General features: G+C 39.5%; 1 protein-coding gene across 3 annotated transcripts in view; it reads right to left on the reverse strand.

The window, feature by feature from the left end:
* Window positions 1-22,924, reverse strand: part of atf7a (activating transcription factor 7a) — a 33,829-nt gene extending 10,905 nt beyond the window's left edge. The window contains exons 1-9 of one of the 3 annotated variants that reach the window (XM_017707688.2): window positions 22,880-22,924; window positions 13,534-13,605; window positions 7,462-7,558; window positions 6,334-6,464; window positions 5,961-6,128; window positions 3,729-3,886; window positions 1,370-1,463; window positions 1,143-1,262; window positions 587-736 (exon numbers count right to left, since the gene is read on the reverse strand). In XM_017707688.2, the coding sequence (XP_017563177.1) occupies window positions 587-736; window positions 1,143-1,262; window positions 1,370-1,463; window positions 3,729-3,886; window positions 5,961-6,128; window positions 6,334-6,464; window positions 7,462-7,558; window positions 13,534-13,581 (966 nt within the window). In that variant the 5' untranslated portion in view covers window positions 13,582-13,605; window positions 22,880-22,924. Of the gene's footprint in view, window positions 1-586; window positions 737-1,142; window positions 1,263-1,369; window positions 1,464-3,728; window positions 3,887-5,960; window positions 6,129-6,333; window positions 6,465-7,461; window positions 7,559-13,533; window positions 13,624-22,792; window positions 22,851-22,879 lie in introns of those variants that run through there. The other 2 variants (XM_017707697.2, XM_017707681.2) reach the window with 2 other exon arrangements.
* Between the last annotated feature and the right edge of the window lie 1,341 nt (window positions 22,925-24,265).

Raw genomic sequence — 24,265 nt, forward strand, 5'->3', positions numbered from 1 at the left:
ATAACACAACATAAGCCTTGGTTATAACAAGAGTTTACCAAGTTTTGGGTTGCACATTGCTAAAACAAAATGGGTTGCAGCAAACAAATGAGCTTTTGGATGAGCATAGTAATTATTAAATATTTACACTATGCAGGGGTAGTTTTGGTGAAACCAACAGGAACCAGACACAGCTCCACAGACCACAGTCTATATAGTGTCATATAATCCTTACCAAATCAACAAACTGCCCATACATGTTCAATTTCAAATCAGTTCTAGTATGAAACATAAAATGTTCACAATCTTCTCTTCTATACTCATACTATATATGCTCATTTTTTCCACAGAATGCAAAAAGCCTAACCCTAACCCTAACCCATCCTCATTTCCATGGCAGCGTTATGTACTGATTTGTTCTCATCCTCTTGTCATAGCCATGTTAAAGCAATAGTGTTTAGGGTGTTTAGCATTTATTGCTGTGTACACATTAGTTAGTTGTTACTTTATGCCCAAACCTAAGTACAAACTTAAAACTGGTGTAACCCAGGCTAGCTTATTGCAAACACAATGGTGAGTGTGTGTGTAAGTGTGTATATCTGTGCACCTGTGGCTGCGCAGGGGATGGGGCATCAGGCTGCTGCACCAGTAGCTGGCTCTGCTCCATCCTCTGTGGCACCATAGCACTGGAGCCCATTGCCACACCGACACAGCCCTGGGCTGCTGACGTCTGCTGAGATAACGCTGCCTTTAGCCGCTGAAATAAAACGCAGCCAAAACAGGTCAGAGCTTAATGAGGATGTAAAATATTAGCTCAGTCTGCACATGCATTTTCCTTATTGATCTTTACAGGTTCCCTCTGCAATTTTCATTAGCAAAGGGAAATAGAGAAGCACTTGAGAAGATCTTATTGTTGTACATCTTAATGCATATTTGAAGTTTTACTAAAGCAAGAAACCAAGTTGGTCCTGGATGCAGGAGATTAGACTGCACTTTTCAAATTCAGGCAAACAGTGTCAGTCACTGCTCGCCTGTTTGTTGTGAAAAGTGTCACCCCTGTGAGATCTTCTCATGACTGGACTAAAAATTTCAGAGCATGTTTGTTTGCCTCACAGACAAAGAGTCTGGAGTTGGAATGAAGGCAAAACATGTGGTTTCCTCACCATCTTAGCCTCAGAGTGGGGGTAATAACCAGATGGGGATGAGGACCCACTACCGCTTCCCCCTAGTGGAGGGCCTGGGATTCCTGGAATGTTGGGCACCATACACATGGGCCTGGCGAGCTAGAAAGAAAACACAGGACAGATCACATATACAAGACATGAAGGTCTAATACCAACAGGCTCCAATGACTCTAACCAGAAGGGAGAATAGGTTCGTTGGCGCTTACAGATATTACAGATGGCATTTGCACTGGGCCTGGGAGCACAGGAACTGCTTGGCCATTGGGAAGCATCATCATGGGGTATGGACCTGTGGGAGACCTTCAGATAGAGCAAATAGACAGTTCAGTGCTTCACTTGCCTCAAACTACAGGCCACCATGTTGCCTGACTTTTACATAACCACTTTGCATACAGTAGAATTAACTCTTCCTTCCTGAGGGTTTGCCATTTTGCTCAGTGCAAATCACAGCCATTACGTAAATAAGGTAGGAATTTAAACATAAATATGCAACATGCAAACCAGCCTGTAAATTATTGCATAATTGCCCGATCACAGGTACTGAAGCTGACCACACTTATTTGCCCATTTTAACAGCTTTTACAATATGTTCACATCACAACCAACAGAATGTGGCTTGAGTGATTTTATACACCAAATTGTTCCAAAAGCATATAAATATAAATCAGAAAATGCATTAATTAAGATGTTACAGATCTTAAGGAAACAACAGCATATGACTGATGCTATAACACATTTAAAAAGGGCAGTGGTGAGCAATGTTTGCCTGTTTGAGCCTGACCTGTGTCTGTCATCAGTTAAGAGCTACTAAGCATCAACCACTAGGAAGTAAGGTAGCTAAGCAACAAATTCAGCTACTTTAGGCACGTACAATAGTAATTACATATAATGAAAAAATCTCATATATCAAAAATATATTATAATATATTTATCTGACAATTAATCATCAGATAAAATTGCAAGATTTTGACAGGCCTACTGCAAACAAGTCCAACTGTATGTATAAGGCTCTTCCATAAAGTCAAATGTAACTGGCATACTACAGAAAGGGCTACTTCAAATTCATTTTTTTAATGTCCATTTAAAGCAAAGCACATACTGTAGCTGAAGCTAACATCACTAACCAACAGAGGCTTGTTTTAAAGGCAAATAAGATTATTTCTTGTTACGTCCCTTCAAAACTCAAGGAGTTTGGTACTTAGACTACTTCACATATACATGGTCAGTTGTTTCCTTGTACTTTCCATGCCCATGGCAGGCATGTTTGTATTGGTCTGCATGATCTAGAATGACAACGTAATAAACATCACCACCTGTCAAAATGGCTCAAAAGTGATGAGTCAATGACAATATGGACCACTAGGTTTGAGCTGGAAACACATCATTGCCCAGACACACACAGCAAAATAAGCATGAAATGGAAAACCTGAAGTGGAAACAGAATCAGGCTATGTAAGAATGGAAGCCCATTCAGCATAAGTCACACTTCATCTGACAGACTCCCTGACCAAAACATCTTAAAATCCATAGCACAATTAATTAAATTAAACACAACCACACCAATGTTAAACAGTAAAATGAGTCACAGAAACCCAGCCTCCCAAAGCAGGCTGATTTAAAAGTGGGGTCATCGATTTTGGCCAGTTAGCTGGAGCGAGCGGTTATGAAACTCAACAGGCAAGAAAACATACTCCCTCCCTTCAATGTTCTCTCTAAAGCCTCCTCCCCAAAGCACATGCACTTATACTCAGTGAGCTAGACATCAACACTGGTGTACACTTTTACAGCTAAACAGCTGGCCAACATCAGCTGACATTTTAGCCCGCTGATAAAATACTAGTTAGTCAAATGCAGAGTAAAATATAAATCAGAACGTCTCTATTGTCGCTACTGGTAGGTTTAATATTAACATTAGATTAGCATATCATGTGACCACATAACCTAAAGATAACTACACTTCCTTTCCTGGTTTTTATGTGCTGGGAAATGGACACAGGTGCTCGACCAGGGCATGGACAGGTTCGGAGGGTAGATTTGTTTAGATAACAGTACTGTGCTGTGCCACAATGCTTGATTAAAAACAAGATAAGTCAGCTACCAAGCAGTGTCAAACGCACAGTTTTAAATGATTACCTGTCTAGCAGACATAGACCAAGGTTTATAACACGCTTTGACCTCTCCACTCATGGAAAGCCACATTCAGATGTTCACTTGTCTTGCTATTGATGGGTCATATGGATCTTATGGCTCGATATTTGGTTTTATATCCAGAGTGAGAGACACATTTTTAGGTTATCATATGCCTTCGGGTTTTCCTATTTGTGCTGTTATTTTCATTTAGAGTGTAGCGTTTTTAGCTCTCCAGTGTTTTACTTATGTCTCTGTGTAAAGTACTTTTTGGTTTTGTGACTAAAATGTGATATAAATAAAAACAGGCTAGATGACAGCTCCCTGTAGTGTGCAACAGATGCACAACATGACTGTAGATAGGCCTGCTTATCCTGATTGAATGATGGGTGGGCCGCATCGTTAGCTTTTCGTGCAGACGCTGGGGTAGGACCTTACCCAAGAGTGCGGTTGGATGGTGGGGCCTGTGTGATGACCGAAGTGGGTGAAGGCATGGTGGGCTGCAGGGGATCATAGCCCAGATGCAGTGGAAGAGACCTTGGCCGTACAATGGTAGGTATTGGAGCTGAACTCAGAGCAGGCTTTGAGGGAGAATCCTGTAAAAGAAACGAACAACAAATAATGGTCTCTTCTCTCAATCTCTTTAGACTCCCCATAGCTCATAGTATGAGTTTGGTACTGAGCCTGGCCCAAAGCTAAAGAAGGAGAGGTTTCTATGACAATTACCAGGCATCCGTTATGTTCTACTCTCTCAGCTTCTTGTTACCCAAGTCTAATATATCTAGCACTAACAATATAACCCAAAATTGGCACTATGCTGTGAACGTGTATTTATGGCTGTGCTCATCTGCGGCTCTGCGACCACATGACTTATAAACTGGTGTAGCTGTAGCCAAGCCACGTAATAGCCTGTGCTTTAACAGAATATCACATTCTCAACAGAAAATTCAGGACAAATTGCCAATCTGCTCATGCAGGTACATACAGGCATCCTATAGGTTGAAATAGTATCATTTGTAATCATCACTATCATCAGCATATTAGCCTTTGCAATACATTTGCAAAAAGATCTGTCTAATCAATCATAATGGTTTTTTTGCAACACAGTGTGCTACAAATTTCATGGCCAGTCTCAGTTCCAGATGAGTATTTCTTTGGGTGGTTTGATAAATCAAGTAATTAAAAAAAATTCAACAATAGTAAATAATTTTGCTCAAAATAATGCAGGTCTTGTGTCACGCTTTTGAATCACAAATGTGTTTGTAATAAGACTGAAATAATTAAACAAACTAATCATGATTAATTGCATAATTATGTGTATTTAATTGCACAGAGCGAACACAGTTTTCAGTTTTCATTACAAACATCAATTAAGAGCAACAGCAGCTGCACGGGCCAAGCAATGACTGTGTATCAGAGAATCAAGGTTCTCCAGAGGCTCTCAAGGAAAACTGCAGCTTTCTAGTTTGCAATTTTTTTTATTGATTTGTGTTGCTTTATTTTCCCCCATGAGCTGCATCAGAGTCTACTGAAGGTACCAAAGGTGTCGCTGTATTTAAATAATCATAATTCAAGAACACAAGCACACAAGCAACTGAGCCTGTACTACTACAAATTTAAAGGTTCACACTAGCATGCATTAAAAATGTGTTACTAATTTATGTTGCCAGCTCAGACTGCAACTAATGACTGTTTCCATAATCAATCGACTCATTTTGGCTTTGATTAATCTGGAAAAGGAAAAGTGAGGCCAATGTGCCTTCTGCATTTCTTTTTACTCACTGTGAAAGGTGCCAAAACAATAAAAGGACAACGCATGAAAAAATCGTACATGGCAGTGAAGTACTCCTATGGAACTTGCTTGACTCTACAAGAAACTTGATATTACTTAGCACACAGAAGCAGCCTGTTTATCAGCCAAGTCAGACACGCAGAACCATAAAGCATGTTCACCACTCGTCAAACAGCAATAACCACATATATAAATGTTATCCAATATATCCATCTGCATGAAAACACAAAAAATTAGATTCACGCTGGAGAGCCTTTTCCAAACGCTCAACATTTTTGTGTGGATGAGCAGGTCTGTGTATTAACACACAAGCAAGCAACGAACAGGCCTCAGTGTAATTTAGCTGTGCAGTTTAGATGAAAATGCAGCTTTTTCCTTTGGCCAACTATGTTTATTTTGCTAAACCAAAACAAAGCTTGCTGAAAAGCAGACAATGACACATGGTTTTTAACTTCTAACTACAATTTTACTGCAGTTTACTCATCATGCTGAGCTTTGAACGTGTCAAGTACATTTCTTTAGATCCTCACGCAGTCATGCTACCATTAAAGGTGAGCTAAATTTTACACATCTTACAGGAAATCCTCTTTACAAATAATGTGTAAAAATTCCCATACTTTTGACTTACTGAGTTGCGCATAACCCTTAACTGTTTTCCCTCTTTTTGTCAAATATCAAGCAAACGAATCGCTAACAAGATTTGTTGTGTATTTTTTTTTATTACCGACTATCACTTATTAGCTGTTGCAGCCCTAGTATTAACAAATCTTAATGCATTAACTTCAATAGCCCTAGTTTGTAATATACTGTATTGCATACTGCAGCAATATAATCACAGTACTAAGATTTTCTCCATATAGTGCAGTGATTTGTTATACCTTCCCCCTGATTGTAGACTCATTATTACTGTCAGATCTGCTGGAGATGGAGTCCGGACTAGCAGGAGGGGACGAGTCCACCTCTACAGGCTCCTCCTCCTTCACTCTGACCACATCTGAGGGTGTCTGCAGAGTCATGTCCAGAGCTGAAGAGCCAGGGGCAGGCAGCTGTAGGAGAAAGACAGGGACAGAGGGAGAGAGAGATTGATAGCAGAAGAGGGGGAAGGGAGAAGCGAGACAGTGTGAGACATGGGAGCAGATAGCAGTTTGCAGCCCATAAATCCCCCACTTTGGCCACAGACTGCAGAGTTGCTCATGCTTGGAACAGCTCTGTCTGAATGATTGAACCCCTCCACCCAGTCCCCCTGCTCACAGGGTTCTTGGCCCTCTTGTCGTCATCTTCCTGGGCTTTGCGGAACTCCTGCTCAAAGGGCATGGCCAACTCGTTGAAGAGGCCCACTTCTTCACAGTTCTTCAGGAAACGAGTGGGAGTTGGCGTCTGGTCTGGAAAGGCGAGAGAAAAACGGGTTGCATTACTTAGAGAACATTCAAAGAAAATTTCCCTCTTCAGCTGCAAACGAAAATGACCATGCATATTATGCAACCTAGTTGAAGCAGCCAAGCTGATTCATTGCTCACTATTCGAAAAATCCTCTGCAGATATTTACGTCACTGTAACTAGAATTACATGATGAGCCAGATAAGCTTATTCCTTGCTTTTATATTTGCACCATAGTTTTGGACAGAAAATTCAACGCACTCATAAATACAAACAGGAGCAGAGATCAAATCAATATGGTGTGACTGATAAAAGGTAGGGTATGTGCTAAGGCTAAAAGCATGATTTGACTTTTATCTATAAAGTGACGATGCAAACCGTTACTGAGTCTTGCATTGTATTCTGATGGGGCATTCCTCTGATTTTTCAAAGATTGTTCATAATTCAATTGTTAAGACGTAAACAAAGTCATTCAGTGAGGCTTGATGTGAAACGCTCCACTCTAGGGAAATTTTTCGAAGAAGATTGTTCACAGTAGTGGCGACAGGAACCAGACAGCTAAAGAGAAAGTTATTACTTTAAATGGTTATGAAAAGTGGATCTGATACCTGATACATTGTTGTATTATTGTTTTAAAAAGCAGATTTTTAAAACTCCAGTCATGGCAAAGAGGCACATGTAAGACATCCTAAGGCAAAACAGTAGTTTTTGATGAATACATTTTACAAAGAAAAAACAAACAAATAAACAAACACAGAATTACCATTACTACAAAATCACAGGAATTCCCCAGGAAATGACCAGTATTAATCATGAACTCGAACACGTTAAAAAAAAATTCCCTTTGGGTTGTTAAACAATCCAAAAGGTTACTTAAAAAGTATCATACAAAAATGGATTTTGTAATAAATGCAGGCGAAGAAAATTATAAGCATTCAGAAAGAAGTGAGTGGGCTAAGCTGGGTAATCTTTTCAAGACTTCTCGTTTCGCTGGAAAAGTACCTGCAATGATGACTGAGTCAGTCCGTGCAGGTCCAAATTTCAGAGTCATCTCGTGCTTATGCTTGTGGACAGCAAGGTGGTCCTCATTGGTAAACCTCTGCACAAGCAGACAAAAAGAGAAGAAATGAGAAAATCTGGTAATGGTAGGGGGGAGAGGAAAAAGCAGAGAGAAAAGAATTGAAGCAGAGACTGTAAAAATAATGAAACAAATAACTGGGAGTGGACGAGAGAGGATTTGTCTTGGAAAATGGTTATATGGGCCAAGAACATCTCCTTACTGAGCGATCGGCTTTCACTGAATCCACGCCACACTGAAGGTCTGCATCACTGGAAATGTAACGCATGTATTACGTGTCAGCACACACTGCACAACAAAGGCTGCTCACTGTAAATCGAACTCCCTGTCTCAGAACTGATCTTTGGGCTCAGCTTACAGCCCTGGGCAGTGTGCTTGTACAGCGAGTGAATCAGTGAACTTGGTTTTCTATAGGATTCGACAAGAGCATGTACATGGCTGTTGCTTTTGGGATTGTTCCACTGTGTTTGCTTATAACAAAAGTGAATGCCACGTGGAGAGATTAATAACAATGTAGATGACTGACATGTGAACTGTTGATGGTGCGGTGGAGTGCAGTTCTCAGTGTTAGTGCTTCGCCCAACCACTTTAACTAAACAAAGCTATTATGCATTTAGTGCAAACCTGGCTTTATGAAGGAGTACGCCACTCTGGTACATCTTACTTGAGTCCAAGTGCCTTTTGGATTACATGCCATTGTGTGCACGACAATGTGAGGGAGCAGATTAAGCTTTTGATGACAACTCAAAGCTGAAGCATGAAAATTGAGCTGGTTTTCATGGTTTCATGTATGAAGTTTAGTTTTCCTTTTCTTTTTTGAGATTCTATCATATTCCATTCCATTATTTACCTTGTGCACTGTTGCCAAAAGGCTACCGACATCCTTGTAGATGCATCATGTTCCGATACAGATAAACTGCAGTATGTTCCGCTGCTTTAACAGCATTGTATAACTGTCCTAGAGCAGTGTTTTTCAGTCTTAGTCCTGTGCCTCCCACCCACATTCATTTACTACACTTTATTTTAGGGCTGTAAGGGGATATCATCCTGATGAATCAGCAATAATTAGCTGGCAGTCTGCATGGTAATGATGCATACTTTAAATTCACCAACTGGTCTCCTAACGTAAGGCATTGCATGCATTGTTTATCTTTTGAACTCGTTTGAGCGGCTTCTTTGTCTGTCAACTGAATGCCTTTAAATCTCTTAAAGGCTATGTATGGTTAGCTATTGTTTGGTAACTGGCTTTTTTTTTTTTTTAAACTCTGATTACTTAACTGGTTGACGAAATAATGAACAGATTGGTTGATTACTGGATACTAAAATAAACAACTGTATTTTGTTTTCTCTGCTCAGCTCCAGAAAAATTTACATTTATCTTAGGCACTGAACGAGTGGCGTCAGAGCAGTGAAAACAATAAACCATGCAGTTTAGCAATAAACTGCAGAATGTTTTGATCTTCCAAGGTGGAACCTCTAGTACTTCCAACTAAGCCTTTGCCTGCATCTGTCTGTCTGTGTCTCTCTTTGAGCAAGTTTCATGCCTGTTGGTGACTCAGGCAGAGCTGTAGGAGGATTCATCAGGCTCTAGCTTTTTGCAGTCTTCTTCAGACTATTTCTGGCACCATGTCACAGTTACAGTCCAGTCGTGAGAGAACGAAGTGGAAACATAGTCAAGTGTCAAGAGCTTATTTTTAGATGTACCAGCATCACCAATACAACAACTGCATGGCCTTCTTCCCTCACACCAAGGTTACGGTGAAGCATACTACATAGATTTTGCCGCAAAGGACAAAGTGCAACGCATGAGGAATAACATTCTCCGCCACACAGCAGTAGATCTTCTAACAACTTCCTCTTTGTACAACATGAAACCATTTTTAAGAGTTTGTCCGTTTCTAAGAAACGGGTTGCATGACTTTTGGGAAACGGAACAAATGAGTTATTTTAGCTGGTATAAATGGGCTGATATTGTGTTACTAATACTGGCTGCAAGTCAGTCAGTGACAGTGAGGCAACCTCAGTGTCTAAAGATGAGCTGGTCTTGCAGCTTCCTCCATAGCTTACCATTACCATTAGTAGAAATATAGTGTGAGTCAGTCAACAAATTATTAACATGAAATCAAGACTTGTGAGTAAAATTCCATTCAAAGGTAACCAAGTGCAATTAGTCAGCATCTGAAATTAGGGTTTCCACATTCATTCTGGTGTCAGTACCAAGGCAGTAAAATCTGTAGTTAATTTTGACAATGACAATAGCTTCTAACTGGTGTTAGACACAACTACAGGACTCTACAATACAATGCAAATAGAATGAGGAGGAAAAAAAACAAGCAAGACCACAAAACAGGACCTCTATTACTTACAAATGGTAACAAAAACAGGGTTATGCACCTTAAACTGAAAACATTATAGTCCACAGGCTGGACAGAAGTCATATTTCTAATAGCCACAACATATCAGCTAGACCAACAGTCATTTTAACTTGACAATTAATGTACTTGAAGCTACTAATCTTCATTTAAAGGAAACTAGACAAATAGTATGATGAGCCAAAAATGTACAATTGAGGCACAGAGCTTACTGCAATGTGTGCTGAAGATCTCAAGATCAGGACAGTTGGAGATTAGCACACTCTAATCACAAACATGGTTACACTAGTCTTTTAAATGTGTATACACATTTACACATCCAGGTATGGGACACCTCGACAGTGAGTGTGTTTACATGCACTTAGTCTGATAACTGTAGAAAATCATCAATTCATTCTGTCAGTAATTTATCAGGCAACAGTTGGATTTCTGCTTTGCATCTGGCCAGTAAATTCACGGAATAAGACAACGTAAATTTAATGTAAAACTCATGCCATAGTTTTATTTATTTATTTATTTATTTTTAAATTGAGTCACTTTAGCAGAAAATATATCATCCAGAAAATGAAGAATATTCAAATTCTTTATTTCAACAAGCATGTAGTTGGTTTCAGCATCACTCCAAAAGTGTTTTGTTGCCATCTCACAAACACAGTGTTGATAACCCCCAAAATCCAATGATGATTGAATTATTAAGTGCATGTAAATGCATCTAGTGACATTTACTAACCATGGCTAGTCTTGCAGGGAACAGATATGACCATATAATGAAAGCATCTATGGAAAACCATGAGAAATTTTAGGTAAACATGGGTGGGAATGTACACTTCTTATGGTGGGGAGAAAAAAAAAAAATCCAATGCCTCATGAAACTGGAATTTAAAGTAGAGGTCAATGGGATACTTGTCAACACTGACCTATGGACAACAAGCCTGGTGCTAGCCCATGGATATAACATAAGTTAGCGTGTACAGAGAACACTTTACCTGCAGTAAAAATAAACTCTACTTCCTGCAAAGAAAAAAGCTCCAGTAACTGACAATAGCATTTTGCTTTCTAGCTGGTTTTGCCTGCTTGGCAAAATGGGGGACCTTGGCTGTGGCAGAATCCAGCATCAAAAGTTTAACCAGTTGTCCGTATATGACATGTATACTTACTAAGAGAAGTCTAGCCTTAGAGGCTCGCCCAACTACAGAACTCTACTGCAATTACAAATCAAATCTGGTGCAAAATTTATCATCTCCAAAAGAAAACGATCAATTGTGGTTCCAGTTTAGATGCTAATGCATGCATAATGAAGGGAAAAGCGAAAACACAAAAGCTATTGCTGATGAAGTTGTCTACAACTTAGAAATGGAAACTAAATGAATGCTATGCATCTTTAATTGAAAAAGTTATGAGCAGGAATTGTAATCATACAGGTCATAATTGAATGAATGCCGCCTTTCTAATATCCACAAGATTTTGGCTTTTATAACTAACAGCCCACTCCCTTTTCGCTGAGACATGCCTGAACGAAAGCATTTCAAACCTCTGGGAACATATATGATGCAACACATGCAGGTCTACAGCATACCAACACCACTACAATGTCTAATTCATTCTGAAAGCTTTCCCAAAAGCAGCTGTGCAAACAACACAATATATCCAGTTCTAGATCTGAACTGAGAGACCAATTTAATCAAGGCTGCTGTGCTTTTGAGAAACAAAAAAACTGCAAACAACTGCCTTACATAAATTATGCATTTCAAACTCATGTTATTCTTCTAAACGTTCATGCTTTATTGTTTAAAGAGACACACACACATACCCAAAGCATGCTTATATGATCAATGCGACGTCCAGTGAACAGCGCCTGGTGCAGATTAACTCTTCAGTGTCACTGGCCTTCACCTCTTTCACACATTCTTCTCTAAATAATCGTGTTAACAGAATATTCAAATTAAAACCTTAAAATGAACTCCTCTGTTCTCTTCTCACCAAGTGCGATGGGCTGTCTTAGTCACTTCCGCTTTCAGTTTTCAGTGCCCTCATGGCAGCGTACGCTGTCAGGAGTTTTTTTTCCTTCAGCTTTCTTCCTCAACCCATGCATATCACTGTTTGTGTGTAAATTACAGACCATGGCGGTGTGCCTGCACGTACACAGAGTTGACATTTAGAAAATGAACCAAATGGTGATTACTAAACTCCCCAGCCTCTGAATCACAGATGTTAGGACTGCTTCAGAAGAATGCCATCAACTCTATCAGCACAGCTCTGGTCTGCAATGTGACAAGAGAGTGCTTACAGAGTGGTGCAGAAGTGGCAGAGCTGGGCTGCCTGTGGCTAACACGCCTGCCAGAACCGCTCGGTGGCCACATGGTTCTGTGTAGCATCACTGTACAAACTCTGAACAACGTAGGGACAGATACAGAATGCCTAAGCCAATAATGTTAACCAATAACACCTTGTTGTGGCTGATGCCGATTCCAGTACTGATAAAACCCAAATTTTCCAATCTTATCATGGTATTAACAGATTTTCAAGCCTGAATTAATAAAGTTGCTGAGCACTGCCACTCTATGCTAAAAGAATGCCTTACAAACCTAAAACAGCTTGTTTTGATTGGACTGTTACCTCATAAAACCACCAAAAGGAAGTTTACACAGTATGTTTAACATTAACCAATTTCCAGAAATGAAACTTACTCTTTATTTTGTTTTTATCTATTTTGAACTGCTGTTACAAAAGAAACCGGAGTACCCAAAAAAACGGCACACCTTGCAGTTTTGTTGCCAAACAATATCAAAAGCACTTTTGTGTGATGGATCGTCAATTAATAATTTTACTATTTTGCATTTTAAAATAAGTTCACACTATAACCCATATATAAATGCAGAAAACATGAGGAGGTAATGTAAAGGTGTGTGATATAGCAAATATTAAACATCACAATACTTCATGAGATTTTCTGGATACATGATACGCATCACAATATTTAGCTTGGTGTGGCAAGTTAGAATGGGTTGAAAGCACCAGCAATGTCATTTTTTAAAATATAATCAAAAACTATGGATCACATACTGCACTAACTCCAAATAAACAGTCCTGATTACACTCTCTTAGTGATGAGCATGCAGTCGGTCAGTGTTCCTTTTGTATTAATGATATTTACGATATGCTCAGAAAAGTTTACTGTGACATTTTATCACCCAATAATCATACTGCACACCCTTATGTTAATAACCCTAAAGACGCTAGATGCTATTGCTAGCAACATCATATTACTATGTATACTGAACCCATTCAATGAGGAGCTGTCAAATGACTAATTAGATTAGTCATGTTCTAGTGCTTAACTTCTCTCACACACACACACACACACACACACACACACACACACACACACACACACACACAACCACAAATGGCATCAGTACTTCCAAAATGAGGAAGTTGTAATTCCAACATTGGACTAAATTTTTCCATTTGTTGACCATTAATACAGTCGTAGATATATTATGTATCCCCAGAACATGCAACTCTTCACACTACAACAGCCAGAGGAGCACAACCTCTAGACAAGCTGGCTGAAAACACAAGCACCTGAAACCTAAGATAGGCGGAGATGGAAAGCAGACTTACCTGCCCACAGCCAGGAGCATTGCACACAAAAGGCTTGTCGTCCCCCATTTTTGCAAATAACTTGCAATGTAACTGTGGAAGAGGAGAAGAAGAGAACATTGCTGAAAAGTTGAAGGTGGTGTAGCCCTTTCACAAAGCCTCAAAAAGCCCTCTGGTAGCCCTCCAGTTGTTCCCAATAAAGCAGAGATGCTTCTCTGGTTGTAGGCTTAGTCAGTGCAGGAAGGGTGTTTAAAAATATCACAAGCAGAGAAGAAAACATACACACACATTCACATAAACACACACACACAGCAAGTAGAAGTTTCCCTAGTGATACTTCCTTCACACTAGGGGCACCTGGCTAGCCAATGAGGAAGAGTTTACAGATGAGATGGTAGCCAGGATTTGCACAAAGCATGCCATCCCTCTTTCCCTTTACTCTTTGTGTAAATCTCCACCCCTTCTGCTTTGGCCCCACCTTCGTTTCTCATTGTGTTTTACCCTCTTTCTATCAGCACAAACATCCCAAGTTTTACTAACCACACTTCAGTCCCCCTTAAATTGTGTTATTTCATAGAAATCATGGAAAAATGTGTTGCTGAGACAAGCACATCCTTTCCCTTAGATGAGTTAGACAGGCAAATCTAGGACTACAACGTAGAAACCCTGCCACTCAGACCATAAAGAGTGATGAAAGTAGCCTAAATAAGTTAGACAAGCTTTACAGAACATGGACATGTACCCATTCAACCAAATGAAAAATGATAGCAGGGACTATGAGTACTCAGTTAACAGTTAGAGGTGCCAGTACTGAAGTATTTCAGGTATTCAGTGAGTTTCATCAAGGGAAGACTGAGAAAATCTACAGACTAACAATTTAGTGCAACACGGATTATGTCTTGCTTGTATTTGTGAGCAAGTATGTTATTTTATTCTTTGCTACTCTGAAACGTGATTGCCTTAACATTGGCTCCTTGCCAAGATGTTTTAAGGATGAGACCTAAAAGGCAGAGACAGCAGGGCCTCTATTGCTAGACAGGCTAGCCTGATATTGGGTCCAGAAACAGGTTCTCTCTACAAATTAACATGCTGGCACAACATCCATTGATAAAGGAGAAACACCTGTAGAAGACAAAAGTCTCTCTCTGCATTCAGTGTTACACAGAGTAGCTGTAGTTTTAGCTCATTGGCTGATCCGAGGCTGTCTCCAACATGAACACCTACCAATTTCCCTGGGCTGCTACTGAAGAATAAAACATGTTTTGACATGCATTCCAACCTTAAACCATATCCGTCTTTGTTTAGAGTCGCAGCATCATTGTTTAAAGGAATAGTTCAGCAGCAAAAAAAAAATAATCACTTAGCCCAGACGTAAACAACCCGGCTATGCTGTTGTAGCGAATAAAATCCACTACCAGTGAGCTACAGTGCTAATGTTTGCTTCATTACATCATAAAACAACAGTCAATCTATCCTAACAGTGGGACCTTTCATACAAAGCACTGGCATCTTTTCAAATGAATAACAAATTTCATAGAATGCAAAGCTTCTAAAAACCCCTTATTAAAACTTGCATTTGTGGGCTTAGACAGGTCTACTTCAAGGTAACAGGTTTATTCATGACACTCAAACAACAAGAGTTTGCTCTCTCAGACTGTCCTGGTCTGTCAGCAACACAAGCCAAAATCTTTTGGAGAAGGTAGCGTTATGGCTTTGATGAACAACAAAATCAAATAAAGAAAAGCACAAGAAAAATAAGACTTGAGCTGAATCCTCAAATTAACCCATCACTGATAAGTGATCTCAACAGGCAATGAGCACAATGTAATGAGAGTATGTGATATAATGTAAGCTGGACAGCATAATAATGCTAATCTTGGAGAGAAATTTCTGCAATGAGCTGCTGTGATCCAAGAGAATGACTTGCATGTGCATTGGCTGCCCATTCCCAAAACCCCTCCTTCTCCTTTTAGTCTAAGAAGCAACATGAGCTACTCACCCACAATTTCCACTCAGACAAAACAAGTTTCCAGGCACTCTTACTGAGCTATTATCCTGAAATATGCTCACAGACCAACACAGGCACAGTTCTTTTGAAATGCATCTACAGAGTCCGGCTGTTACTATGAGTAAATGACTTCAAAAATAACTCGTCTAAAACACTTAACTGAACAATAACAAAAGATGTATTGCTTTACAAAGATTCCAAAAAAATTATGGGGGAAGTGATTAACCTCACAAGCCACACTTCTGATTCTAGTGTGCTTTGTCCCATAATGTGGCCAAGAACTGCGTACTTTGACAGGGAAGAGCAGTTTGACTGAAATGAAAAATAACCAATCAGAGCCTGTCATTTTACCTTGACATGTAGGGGCAGGTGATTTTCAAAACAGGGCAACAAACAAAACAAATCGGTGCCCAACAAACTGGTGCACAACACAATACCTTGCTTAAAATCTAACAAACGCTTCAAGGAAAGCTGTTGGATAACTTTTAAAGACATGATGCCGTGAACTTACCAAATTTTCATAAATCCATAGATTATAGTGCCCCAAAAGGTTCAACCACAAAGCACAGAGGTGCAACGAGCAAAAGTTTGGTTCCCATCAGGCCAAAAAAACCCACTGCACAGAAATGTATACACACAACAATGTGGATAGCCAATCACAATGCAGTTGGCAAAACCCCGACAGCTGTGTCCAGCTTAACCTACAATAGATATCAGAAGCTCTGTGTTCATGTGGGTAGAACATCTGAGGCTGAGACTAGGAAAAAATAAACAAGGTTTTTAAGAAAAAAAAAATAAAAACACTAGGGATGTTTCTTACTGGGAAAGACCAGTAAGAGAATTTAAAAGTAGCATTACCATCAAATGAACAACTAGTCACTGCCTTTTAGTTAAGAAAATACATTTTAATCAATGTTTTAAGTGATCAAGCTTAACTCTTTGCCAGTTGCCCTCCTCTTCTCTTGACCTTGTTCCACCTCACACTCACTAGACATGCGAGGAGAGGTTGGGAATTTCAGAAAAATATCATTAAATTTAAATAGGGGCAAGGTGGGGAAGAGAACATCAATGTTTCATGATACCCCACCAGCTCAGAATGACGTCTGGCGAGTGTTACACAACTTCCACTACAAATAAAATAGAGCACCTATCCTCAGCAATAGCAGCTACCACGGGTGTGCAATTTGATATATTATAGCTGTGATAAATCATCACAATATGTTCTTCTCACCGTGGCCTGGTATTATCGGAACCTTTAGAACACAGAGCCACTGTATCACAAATGCATCGTGTAAAAAATAAAATAAAAAAATTATACACAACAACAACAACGTAGAGGACTGGATGTTAGTGAACTTCACAATCACCCTATTCTTTTCATTTAATTAACGGTTCCTTCTGGAATTATTTGTTTTTACAGACCCTGAATTAAAGTCATTGTACTCTGATGTCATGGCCTTTTTTAATGTAGCATGAAGCCCATTAGAACCTGTTTGTAAATTTATATCATTAGAGATGCACCAATATGGGTATTTTTGCCAATCAATTTTTGTCAATACTGATGCCGAGACAAACATTTATAACATGTAGAAACTGGGATGACTGGGATGCAGCAAAATTTATAAAAGGCAGCTATTTTGGCACAATAGTCTACTATAACCCTAAATGTTCTGCTATTCTGTAATACAAAAAAAATATATGATCTGATGCTGATACGTTATTGTCATCAATTTAATTTCCCAGGTACTGTCATCAAAAAAGAAGCATCCACTAATCCACTAGTCCTGCAGATATATTCTTTCCACTCTCAGCTCTAGGCTACTGACTGAACCATAAGGGTGTAAACATCATGAGAGTTAATAAACAAATCATTTTCCATGTGCCCAAACTTTAACAACTTTCTCTAAACGCCTTCCCTCACCATAATGGCTGTTGCTCATAACTCCATATGGCCAGTGACAGCAGAGTGGCGTGCAGTCCAAGTTGAAATTACCGGTCACGGCAAAGATGCCAGGTTCTGTTTTCCATAAAGAAAATAACTGCATCTTGTTTGCCCCTGAAAGGCCCTTTCCTTCCAGCTGAGATCAAAGTGACAACACAAGCCAAGCAGTTTGATTCCTAGCAGACCTCACAAGCTCAACAACCAAGCCAACAGTTTGGTGCCAGGGCCTTCAAGATGGATGCAATCCACAAAACCAATTTGGACAGATGTGAGAGAAGTTAATTTACAAATGAGCAACACCACTCACTCGTATACCCTGGGTGAAGTGGCTCATCCAAGAAAGCTTCAAGCTGGGGACAAAAACTGACACTACTCACCATGTACCAACAAATTACCATAGAGCATTAGGCAAAATGCTTCATAATGGATACTGCAGAGCAATCTGCCACAAAGCTAAATTGTTATTGGAAGTGGGCAATATGACAATATCTTTTTGTTGTTGCGATAAATTATGTATAGCAGTCATCAGTACTTCTGGAACACTATTTTATTCATTTATTTTTAAAAATTACAAGATGCTCCTATGTTCCTTTCTTAAGTAGGTTATTTTTGCAAGGCATGAATAAAAACAATTATTGCATGCATCATTTCTTTCGTGTTTTTTTTTTTTAGTGGCAGTATTTTGCCACATTACATGTCTCAAGTATTGCCATGTTACGTTTTTACCTATTTGGTCACCCTTAGATGTCCTTACACAGTAGAAGATGTCTGTTTGCTAGAAACTAGCTAACAAATCCACATTTAGAGTCCTCAACAATCAAACAACACACTCTGGCCAATGGTGAGTAGCTTAAGATACCACTAAACAAGCTGGAAATGTAGACACTTAAGTTAAAACAGTTAGGACTGGAACTCAATTTACACCTCAAAAGATGATGCATCTATTTCAGCCATGCTATTGAAGTAAAACTGAACAGCTGTGTTTGTGTCAGTCATTAACATTTTGACTCTGGGCATTAGCAAGGGCTATTTGGCTTAAAGCTTTGCAACTCTGGTGTTATGCAGCCCAACTGATTCAACAGCACAGATCTAGGGTTAAACAATTCTTGATTAAATGTGGATCACAATTTTTGGCTAAGAACTGATATCACAATCCTCACTAATGATTAATCAACACACCAGTTTTGTCAAGCTCAATATGCACATCTCAAATTCTCGCATTGCATAACAGCAGTTCAGAGACCAAAAACAAAGAAAATGGATCCAAGTGAAAGATATATAAATCTAATTATAAAGGAAGTAAGCACTTATTTATTTATAATAAACACAAATTGCAATGAACACAAATTAAAAACTTATTGTGATTTTATGGTTACAAATGTTAACCATTACCAAAGCTTTCTCAAGGAGGTCTATAATTTATAGTTACCATCTAGTGTCTGTTTACCTAATCAATCCTTCATTATGTTAAATCAGGTGTACCTTCAATAGAATTTGACAAATTCAAAGTAACATCCTGAAGTCAACTGGGAACGAGTTCTCAAAAGAAACACCAAGACAAATCGTTTTAAAAGCAAAACCACTGTATGTTTTACTGTCTTTTTTTGTGAATAATTATGATGTTATGTGGCGTTTTAAACAAAACACTTACTGCCAACATAAAGAACCTTAAACAACTATATATATTTTATTTAATATTGCAAGTGAAATACTTCAATGTATACTCATTTGCTAAAATTTTAACACTTAAAAAAAATGCAAAATCTTGAAAATTTCTTCTTCGTTCTACTATACATTAGAAAAAAACTGTGTGAGGTCTCTTTCCAGGTTTTAAAGTGGTCCCAGGCTTTGCAAGACTGGGGGTTTCTTGAGCCAGAATTAATTGAGAAATGATCTGAAATCGCAATTTTATTATGATTAATTGTGCTGTCCTACACAGACCTAGTGATGTTTACCGTCACAGACCTGGTTCCACTATGTTGGGTCCAATCAACCAGGGAGCATCCTGCTGTTAACTAGGATTTCTCCTACTCAGCAGGTGGAAAGCAGAGCGGCTCAGCTATAATCAGACCCGGGCGTGCACTGTTTGATGCCGCCTGCTAGGAAACTGACTAAACAAACTGTATTAATAGCTCCCACTGCAGCCAAGAATGAGGAATCTGGAGCTTGAGTTGCCAGAGGGTAGGGGAGACCCCACAAAAAAGTGAGACAGAGAGTGGAGTGAGGAGAGCATGCGTGGAATGAATGGCTGTGGAAGGCATTTAGCAACCAGTGTGGCCCTCAAGTCCATTCTAGTACGCTTGATTTTAAAAATCATCCACACAAATTACCTCTCAGAGCAGTGACTGGTTGGCAATTTGCATGATAATCATGCATATTTTAAAATATCCAGCTTTTCTCTATCTTACAGTTATAGGCAATTGTATATATTACACAGAATTTTTCCACAGTAATTTGTTATTTTTTTCCTCTGTTTTTTTTCCCTTGTTTATATTTTTTGAAATAAAGTATTTTGAAACCTTTGAAAGGCTAGGCTTGCTTTGTTATGGTTTAGTTTAGTCGATTATTAGTGTTTGGCCTTGATTACTCATCAAAACAGTCAGTAGATTACTCGACTGCCAATATAATCAACAGGTTCTTGTTACCAATAGGCACAGGTCAAGTGCAGTGGACTTACCGCCATCAAGAAATCTAGTCAACATGACCAGTATGGATTTATGTAACCTTGGTAAACCTGAGCTTTGGTATATGGAACAAATGAAACTTTATATGCATGTCTGCATAGCTGCAGCGCGCCCAATGTCAAACCCCTGCCATGGCAGCAGACAATGCACCACAATGCCGGACCCAGGGTCACATTCTGCTATGAAATCGGAAACAATCTGGTCCTGAACTATTTATAAAATGGATCAGTGGCTCAAGCTGTTTTCTAGCAGTGTAACTACGATGTTATACCAGTGCCTTCAGCAAAGGACACGTGTACTGCTACAGGAAACATGCCCGTTTCACGCACATTACCACAGAAAATTATAACAGATGTCAATGAACTTAATAAACAATAACAAGGAAGTCAAAATCCAGGTGAACACATTGCGTAACTACAGTAATTAAAACACAGAAATTAGAACACAGTCTAAGAAAAGAAGGTGTCATAGGCAAGACGCGAGCCTTTAACCTGAGAAAGACCACAAACTGCCCCCATAAACTTCCTTCCTTCAACACTTCATTTCACAGGCTGTGAACCGGCATAGCCCTCAAGTTTAATGACAGAGCAAAAGAAACCGACAAGCAGGCCTTCTCAGCTAATCAAGGCAATTTCTTTAACAGCTGCCAATGCATTCACAAAGGCATCTGTGCATGCTTCTCCATTGAGAAGGAGATGTATTGTGCACGAATAAATAATTTCTTTAAAAGGAGTACAGGAACTGGACAAATACCACAATGGACAAGACATGATGACCCATATTCGCACTTCAGAATCTGTTTCTCAGACATATAGGTTAGAAGGTGCTGACAGATACGTGGGAGGACTTTCACAGCTCAAATGACAAGACGCGTTTCACTTGCATTTACCCTATTTTACCAGCCTCTCTTCTTACAATGAAGAGGGGCCCATTTAGTCCTGCCCATTGCAAAAAAAAACAAGTTTACTGCCTAAAACACTTCACAGCTTAAGTTACAGAGGACATACAAATGATCAATAAATATTCTGAATAAAAATCTATTTCCATTTGAATATTTCTCCTAGTATTATTGTATACCAAACAACTATAAACAAGAGAATAATGGAAAAAAGCCTGAGTGACATTAATTTATGTGGTCATCAGTACTTAATAACATGTACAGCTATTAGCAAAAATCTAAACACCCCCAGGCAAATTTCAAGTTGTGTGGACTTCCAGGTACAAAAAAGGTTTATATCCTCTAGCTCATACTCAAATATGACATTTTCTGCAATTTAGTGCACAATTTCTGTAAACGCGTAAAAAAAACAACTGGCATACATTTTGCACAATCAACATTTAATTTCAGTAAATAAACAGTAATTGTGCACAAAGAATTGTTCAAATGTGTTCTCTGTAGAGGATGTGTTATTATTATATATAACTTATTATAACTTAGAAAATAAGAAAAAGAAATTTGACAAAGGTTGACACCTCTGGCATACAAGTGCGCACACACACATACATACATACATATATGGGCATATATATTTCATCATACATAAATATGCAATATAAACTTACATATTTGTACAGCTTTTGACACTATTTAGATTGTATAGATTAGGATGTGCCACTACTGGGGCAAACCTCAGAAAAACTAAATATGATAATGTTTTACAATATCGTGATGGCATATTTCTACCACATTGCCAAATCCTTCCTAACAGCACATGTTAAAAATAGACATACATACATACATACACATACATTATATATATATATATATATATATATATATATATATATATATATATATATATATATAAAATCTCAAAAAACTCACATAAACAGACAAACTACATACATGCAAACACACATACCACAACTAATGGAAAAGTAGCTACATTCCATGGCGGTAGCTGTGCTCCAGGGCTATAAAACGCTATGAAGTCTGTAAAAGTCATTTCATGTGCAACTTAGTTAGGTACGACCCAAACACTCTGGCAGCCTTCGTGTCTCATCGCCGCTGCTTACAGTGAGCTTTCAGGCTAGGTGGTAACTTCCCGCTGGACTCCTAACGTTAACCCCGCTGCATCTTCCCGCATGTGGCCGCCCCAGCGGTCCCCTCTCGACCGTTCGCGCACATATCAGAGCCGTGTCCGCGGCTCCGCGACTAAGCTACCACAAAACACCGCTAAAGTTAAAGGTACAGGTTCCTGGGTCGCACTGTCCCGCTTACGGACAGAAGGCCACAGTTGTTCTGGACTTTCCAGCTCCAACGGGCCGTTCAGCTCAGCTCATTATTAAAAGTGTGCAGGGCTTTTGAGCGAAGCGAGAAAAAAACTTGAGTGATACCTTACAATATCTTCTCCATCTCCACAACTCAGTTACAAACTAGTTTGCGTCCTAAACCCTAACTTCAGCGCTCACATTACAGACCACACTAGAAGGATTACAAACAATGCCAATCATTCCTGAGATTTTTGTTCGCCAAACAGCCTCGCTTGTCAGTAGCGCTGGTAGTTAGCTAATTAGCTTAGCATGCTGGCTAGCCCTCCGCAGCCAGAGGCTTCGGTCGAAGCTAACTAGCGAGCTAGCCATAAGTTGACAACACAAGCAGACGCCCAACAAAGTTCACTTTTACCAACGGAAAACTGTCTGTACCTGCGTTAAAGTAACACCGGACTCTGTTTCATTTAGTTACACGCCGACTTTGAGAATCTGACAGTAGTTGAATGTTTACAAACTCACCTCGGCGCCCCTCTCTCACCCTCACCCTCTCTCTCTCTCTCTCTCACTCACTCACACTCTCTCTCTTCTCGCCTGGAATCTGACACTCCCCTCCCCGCTGAAATATCGCGAGATGAAACGTCAGGCTGCAAAGTCCCAGTCCACCTTAGGGCATCTAAAAGAGATCATAATATTTGTGTATACATTTATATACACATACCCTCACATATCTATTTACAATTAATAATGAACATCTCTTGAGGTGTATTTTTTTGTTTACTTTTTGCTCCACCTGGCTTTGGTTTATTAATATTTTCTCTTTGTTTGTTTAGTTACTTTTTAATTACACAGTACTGTGTGTTATTGAGGAGTGTTAGTGAACTCGGGTACTGATGCTGGATGATTAGCTCTGGCAGCCCAACTCAACCCAAAGGTATTGGCAGCATCACTCCACAGGATGTAGATCCACTGTTCCACAGCCCAAAGCTGGGGCTTTATACCCTTCTAGCAAACACTTTGCCAGTGGCCATAGTGAGTCATGTACAGCTCCAGAGTCTCCAGTTGAAGGCCTGTGTCAGCAATGAGTGCACCTTAAATATACAATATGGACAAAAGTATGTGGACACCTGACCTTCACACCTGTATAAGCTTGCTGGACATTTTATTATAAAATCATGGGAATTAATATGGAGTCGTCCCTCTTTGTGGCTATAACAGCTTCCACTCTTCTGAAAAGGCATTCCACAAGAGTGTGTCTGTGGGTGTTTGCAGCCATTCAGTCAAAAGAGCATTTGTGAGGTCAGGAGCTGATGTTGGATGAGAAGGTCTGGTTAGCCAGCAACATTTCTGTCATCCCAAGGTGTTCAGTGAGGTTGAGATCAGGTGTCTGTGCAGGCCGCTGGAGTTCCTCCGCACTAAACTCATCAAACCATGTCTTTATGCGTATATGGGCAGTCATGCTGGAACATAAAAGAGCCTTCCGCAAACTGTTGCCATAAGGCAATTATATGGTATATTAATCGTCTAAAATGTTTTTGTACACTGTAGCATTAACATTACCCTTTACTGGAACTATGGTGCCCAAACCCTGAAACACAACCCCAGACTATTCTCCTATTCCCAGACTGTCAGATAGTGAAGCATGGTTTGTCAATTTGTCACTCTAGAGAATGTTTCCTCTTCTCCAAAGTCCAGTGCAGCATGCTATGCACCACGTCAGCCAACACTTGGCATCACACATTATGATCATAGGCTTGTGTGTAGCAGCTCTGCCATGGAAACCCATTTCATAAAACTCCTGATGTTGCTTCCAGAGGCAGTTTGGAACTCTGCAGTGAGAGATGTACTGAAGCTCTGTGTGTTTGTGTGGTTTACTGCTTCATGGTTGAGCTGTTATTGCTCTTAGAT

This window comes from Pygocentrus nattereri, chromosome 9 (genome assembly GCF_015220715.1).
Source record: "Pygocentrus nattereri isolate fPygNat1 chromosome 9, fPygNat1.pri, whole genome shotgun sequence".
Lineage (NCBI taxonomy): Eukaryota > Metazoa > Chordata > Actinopteri > Characiformes > Serrasalmidae > Pygocentrus > Pygocentrus nattereri.